The sequence below is a fragment of the Trachurus japonicus genome, chromosome 13 (genome assembly GCF_045865225.1).
Source record: "Trachurus japonicus isolate A0001 chromosome 13, Traja_1.0".
NCBI lineage: Eukaryota > Metazoa > Chordata > Actinopteri > Carangiformes > Carangidae > Trachurus > Trachurus japonicus.
The window spans coordinates 37,712,504-37,718,930 of NC_140919.1; the positions used below are offsets into that span (position 1 = coordinate 37,712,504).

General features: G+C 38.6%; 1 protein-coding gene across 1 annotated transcript; it reads left to right on the forward strand.

Annotated features, from left to right (window-relative positions):
* Nucleotides 1–942: 942 nt before the first annotated feature.
* Nucleotides 943–6,350, forward strand: tbcb (tubulin folding cofactor B). Its single transcript, XM_085796421.1, has 7 exons — nt 943–1,125; nt 1,595–1,748; nt 1,916–2,059; nt 2,462–2,558; nt 2,854–3,045; nt 3,898–3,970; nt 4,077–6,350. The coding sequence occupies exons 2-7, from the start codon at nt 1,632–1,634 to the stop codon at nt 4,189–4,191; spliced, it is 738 nt and encodes a 245-aa protein (XP_085652547.1). The 5' UTR covers nt 943–1,125; nt 1,595–1,631; the 3' UTR covers nt 4,192–6,350.
* Nucleotides 6,351–6,427: the final 77 nt, after the last annotated feature.

A 6,427-nucleotide genomic window follows, 5' to 3' on the forward strand; every position in this document is an offset into this window, starting at 1 on the left:
GTTTGATCTTAATTTTTTTCTGCCCATACATGCTGTAGTCTGTTGACTGTGTTGAGGGAATACCATGGTTCACTGCATGTCTATGATTTAACGGTTGTCTTCCTGGCAGGGAGGAGGACAACATGAAGCAAATCATAGTCCTCACAAAAACGCCTTCAAGCTGCAGCAATGTTATTTCAAATACATACCACATACCATAATTTATTCTATACATTAATGTCCATTAGTCCATATTTACACAACTGACTGAGTGGAAGCCAAACTTTTTTTTGTCTCTTGTCACAACTGAATTTAAACATGGAGTAATTTACTGCATGATTGAGTCTTGAGTATCAATACAAGTGTCAACAGGATTGAATATAAATGTACTATTTATATGAATAAATCTAATAAACCATGGTATTTGGACCCCTTTCATATCACAACATTTACATTAGCTACTTTTAAGGATAATGTATCTAGATATTGGATATTGTTCTATGGGAGCTGCTGTGAAACAGTAATTTCCTGCAAAGGATTAATAAAGTTCTATTCTATTCTATTCTATTCTATTCTATTCTATTCTATTCTATTCTATCAGTGACCCTAGTACAAACCTATGGTACAGACCCATTTTTTCCTCATAATAGTCGATGACTTCTAAACAATGGCCTACATAGGCCTACAGTTTGTCTGTGCGTGTTAAATCATTCATGATTTATACGTCAAAGATACTTTTCAGTCTCCACGTTTAGACTGGGGGACAGCGCCACCGTGTGGCAACGGCACGGTTAATGGTCGTTTCCTCTCCCGTCTGCTGATTGGCTAACAACGGTGTCAATTTATTGGTACGTAGGCGGGTCCTTCGCGTCGTTTCTTACGATACGCGACGTTATTGGTCGAGCGCCGTAGGCCTGCTCTGTGATTGGTCGTTCTTCACCCCGGGGCGGGTGGAACGTTCCAGAGCTGGGCGTAGCAGGAATCGGTGTTAGAAATTTCCAACCACACAGCGAGGTTAGTTGTTCTACCTTACATGTTTATTATAGCAAAGAAGTGATGGATTCATCAGGCTAAACTGTGATACAGAGACGAACCAGAGTCCTTTGAAAACTACAGAGGAAGAAGCGAAGAAAGAAGTACACGTTTGTAAGTAACCATGGCAGCCTCGTAGCGGGAGCCTCAGTGTATCCAACGTGACTGAGCTGCTGCTGCTGCTGCTGCTGCTGCTGCTGCTGCTAGCCTCCCAAACAGCTACGCAGTCCGTGGATGATGCAGCTAGCCAGCTAACACGAGGCTATGTGTAATGCAGCCTAAGCTTTTTTATTAATGTATATAAACCTGAGAGATAAAAAGCTGTCAAACGTAACATTAAATGTTCAGAGTAAGCAGTAGCTACTGAAACTTAGCTTTGTTTGGAAGCAGACGCAGTTTTTGTTGTTGTAAACCGTCGCAGAGACTTCAATCAGAAAAGCTCTGCAAGGAAACTGCTTGAATTAAAGTTACTTCACTAACTATAACGTATTTATCAGGGACAATATATGTCTGTAGCTTTGAGAGAATGTGTCAGTTTCAGTCACACCGGTTAATGTGACGCATTAATTGTCTCCTTTTTCAGTTTTTTGACGAGGAGCTGTGTCCAAACAGGCTGAATAATGGACCAAGTGACTATAGTCACCAACCCCACTGTGAATGTGCGTGTAACCAGCACCATCATCGCCTTTGAGTCACAGCGCAGGTTCAACAGAGGGATTACTGTCGCAGAGCTGAAGGTGATTCTCAACTTTGGCATTGCTGTAATGTTTTCCCCATATCTAACCTAAACAGTTCACTGTATATTTAGATCCTTAATCATGTCTGTCTCCCACATGTAATCAGAAAGTATCTGAGCAAAAAGTCATTGTATTACATACTCTTTTTTTTTTCTTACTGTTATTAGGGAAAGTTGGAGATGGTTGTGGGTACACCTTCCTCCTCCATGGACCTGGAGTTATATAGTGTCTCTGACAAGTTTCTGCAGAAAATAGACGACAATGAAGCTTTGCTGGGTTCCTATCCTGTGGATGATGACTGCAGAATACATGTATGTAACAGAGAGTTGGCGTGCTCAACACTGGTCCTGACTGTTGTCCTGCTATATACTAACACACATATGGCTGCAAGTTCCTTTTGGATCCATATCTAATCCAATCTAATTCACTTAAGGCTAGAAAAGGTTATGTATTATACTATCCACTGATGATAATTGTTTAGAAAATAACTACTGACCCATAAATGCTTGAAAAGTTTCTATAAACAAGCCTTTTTTAAACAGTTGCTCCACAAAACTGTGGCACCATTCAGCAGTAATGTAATGCTGAAACGCTTGCTGATTGATTTCCTTGCTCGCTTCAGACTGCTGCTCTGCACCTATTGACTGAAACATGCTGCTGCTCTGCTCTCTTGTCTTTTTTTTTTCTTTTAAAAAGTCTCATTTCTTGCTCAGGTCATTGACAGAAGTGGAGGCCAGTTGGGCGAGTTCACTGATGTTTCCAAAGTGGAGAAGTTTGAACTCTCAGATGAAGCATATGAAAAGAAAACAGGTACAGTCGCTTCTCTGAGATTTCAAATTCTCATATTCTGATTATTATTTTTTTTGCATTTTTGAAATAAGATATAGTTGTGTAATTTTGTGAAGAAATGGGGTGATTTAATTTAATTGATGAGTTGATAATTAAGTTATTATATTACAGTTATCTGTTGTATGTCGATCAGCAGATCAGTGATGAGAATAGATTTACTTTCAAGATTCAAAACCTGAATCAGATTATGTAAAATAGTTGTTGTTGTGATTAAACAGTAGTATCCGTTGTTTGTATTAAACTCTCTTTCCCACAGACTCGGCAAGGTCATTCATGAAGAAACAACGCGTCGGTCGCTTCAATGAGGAAGAAGTGGCCAAGAAGAAAGCTGAGCTTGCTGCTCGGGAGGAGGAACAGAAGGCCGCTGCTGATGCCATTTCTGTTGGCAGCCGATGCAAAGTGCAGGTCCCTGGGCAGCCCACGAAGCTTGGCACAGTTATGTATGTTGGTAAGTGTGGCTAAAGCTCAGCTGGTTTACTTTCTTCAGGACGTCGGTTAAAATCCTGTGCTGCTGAGGATTTTCTCTAAAACAAGAACGGCATTGTTTGAATTTTTTGCAAGCAACGATGAGAAATTGTATCCTTTTGTTACGTACACAGCTCCACTGGTTTTATGAGACCAAATGTAACCTGTCGGGTGGCTGCTCAAGTGCTGCTTGTGCTAGTGTGTTTTGCTACGTTTGATCTATTTTATGTACAGTATAGTGTATGTGCCTAGAAAAATCTGTTTTGCCCTGTGGTTTTTTTCTTGTCTCTTTTAGCATTTATGAAGATTGAGAACTTAAAGGGATAGTTCAACACTTTGGAAAATTGGCCCATTGAGATAATCCCTATGGTTTTAGCAGTAGGTTTGTTGCTTTTAATTGTCGGTGCAAGCTATTTTTAGAACGGCGGAGCAGAGCCGTGAGCTGCTCAGAGCTACGCTACGGAGGCTAGTGCGATTTCTTGGTTTCCCTCATCAAACACACATCAAATACACAATCCAACAACTCCAAAACGCTCTCATGGACAAGTTGTGACCTGCACATTCACCACGCTATGAGATAATAACGGAACGTTACAAGACAACGTTGTTTTCAAGGCAAATGCAGAAACTGCTTGCCGAAATACTGCCCTCGACAGGAATGCGTATCAGCGGTTTTGCATGAATTTACCTCGAAAACAACCAATAAATTCCATGAGACTAAGACTATAGGGATTATGGCAATGGGCCAATTTGCCAAAATGTTTAACTATCCCTTTAAAATCAAAATAGCAAAGCACATGACCTGTAAACAACGATGTTGGTATGTTCGTTGCAGGTACAGCAGATTTCAAGCCAGGCTTTTGGGTGGGAGTGAAGTACGACGAGCCCCTGGGAAAGCACAATGGAACGTAAGAGCTGTTTTCTTTTTCTTACCAAAGCACATTTTCTATTATATTGTTTTTTTTTCTCCCAATGATTTTGACCTTGTCCCTTTTTTAAATTATGTCTCCGCAGTGTTGAAGGGAAGCAATACTTTGAATGTGAGAACAAATACGGTGCATTTGTCAAGCCCCTGAGTGTGGTTGTGGGAGACTTCCCCGAGGAGGATTATGATTTAGATGAGATGTAGGACTGTGTGGTTCGTAGTTTTTCTGCCCTGAAATTTCAATTCATCGACCTGGAGATAACAGAGAATCATTTTTATTGTACCAAATGTTTTTTTTGTTTTTTGTTTGTTTGCTTTGTGCTGCTCTGGAAGGCATGTCCCAAATGCATTTTAGCCACACTAACATTAATGCAACTTGACAGAGGAGAGTATGCGAGGCGGCATATGAACACTTCATGCACTTAGGTCATTAACACTTGATACTCCCATACGTTCTCATAGGGGGTCCTCAGTGTTATCTGACATTGTTGACAGTTTGGATACCAACTACTCTCTCCTTGTTTCGTTTATCAGCGTGTACAAAGATGATTGTATATAACTGTTTATAGTGAACTGTAGTCTTAACAATTGTTGAAGATCGTAAATTGCTGACAGTGGTCCAACAATTGGACAAGGGTCTACTAAAGGAAACATTTACTCTTAAATACTTTAACATTGAAATCAGTTAAATTGTTGCTTGTAACTCTAACTAATATGATGCCCAGTCATTTATTAATCTCAGTCTTTGGTTGTCAAAATCACTCCTGCATTTTTCACAGTTGATGGACAAAAGTTCATTGTTGAGGAGGAAAAAATAAGAAAATCCCCATCAATAGTAGCCTCAATACCCCATATGGGGAACTGTAATCAGAGTTATTGCCATTCACAAAGGTGTATGATGCCTGGTAAAAGTGTTAAAGTATGCAGGAGTATATATTTCCTTTCCAAACAACATTATATTACTTCAGTTTCATTTCGTGTTTGTATGTGCTATGTAAACAGTCCAATTTTAAGGCTTCTGTGTGGATGTAAGATGTATTAATGATCCCTATTATTTTTCCGACTAAATTCCCCTTGAGTTTCTGCACTTTAATGTATTCTGCTTATATTGAACCATTAAAATAATAAAAAAAAAATATTGTTTCAAGAGAAAAAAGAAGAAAAAGAAATTGCAAGGCTCACCTTTATTCATTTTTATTCATTTAAATGCAATTTGTCATATCAAATGTATCTACTTAATTTTAGATAAACTCACCTGTTTACAAATGGGGAGTTTTTAGTAGTGTAAAATCCCCACTACATTCTCCAAAATGATTGTTTCTGAGAGGAAAAGAGAACTATTCAACTTTCAAGTGCATCAAAAATTCAGATAACATTCAACTTCCAAGTCATACTGAACAATTTATTTTTTTAATTCCTCCATTTTTTTTAATCCTTGAAGTTCAATATAAGCATGACACATTAAATTTATGCTGTTTGAAGCAGTGCAGTCTCTGGTGGCACTAGCATTTCACAGCATTTTGTTCAGGTGGGCTTAAGGAATAGGTCATTTAGCGGAGATGTATATGTATAAAGTAACTCTATGAGAATTACAATGTACCATTACATGCACATTTTTATTGGATACCATTGATACCAGGTTGGCTGTCAATAATATTTCAAAATACAAGGAACAGTAAATCTATAAGACTGACTAAACATTATTAGCTGCTTTTGTGTCTCTGTGGTCATCTTGTGTTCAGTCTCTGAAATGTCCGACAGTGAACCATCATCAGTTACTCTCCAGTTTACTGCCTCTCTCTCCATCATAATCACCACAACACATGAATAATATGCCTTATTTATGATTCTTTATGAGTTACTGGTTGAAAACTGTCAAATACCCCCCCCCCCCCTTTAGCAGAACAGAAATGTAAATTGATCAGTCTTGTGTTTTTCTTTTTAGGAAATGTCGTTGAAACATACAAACATGGAGTGTTGTTCTCTTTTCATTTTTTGAAACCTGTTAATTTCCAAGGTGCTGATTCACCATGTGCCAAAGGGTTATGCATAATAATAAAACAAATTGCCAGTACAGTAGCGTATTAAATTGATTTAATTTGTCAGTGTGTGTAATGTAACAAACTCTTTACACTCTGCCTGAAACTTACAGTGAATATTTACTTCCTATGATATGATTGTACATATGAATGTCATTCTGTATGTGTCAGTCCATCTTACTTGTGTGAACCCTCAGCCCTTTTTCTCCTCATCTAAATTCAGGGTCTAAGGACAGAGGGTGTGATATCTTGTACAGATTATAAAACCCTCTTAGGCAAACTTGTGATTTGGGGTCGTATGAATAAAATTGACTTATGATAATGGAGCATTACGTTGCAAATGTGTAGCAGAGCAAGCATGCAAAACATCTTGAGGGGAAGGAAAAGTGTAGCCTATTACC

Coding starts and splice junctions, on each gene's coding strand:
- tbcb (XM_085796421.1), top strand. CDS start 1,632: ATGGACCAAGTGACTATAGTCACCAACCCCACTGTGAATGTGCGTGTA. Junction 1,749..1,915: donor TTACTGTCGCAGAGCTGAAG/GTGATTCTCAAC, acceptor TACTGTTATTAG/GGAAAGTTGGAGATGGTTGT. Junction 3,971..4,076: donor CTGGGAAAGCACAATGGAAC/GTAAGAGCTGTT, acceptor ATGTCTCCGCAG/TGTTGAAGGGAAGCAATACT.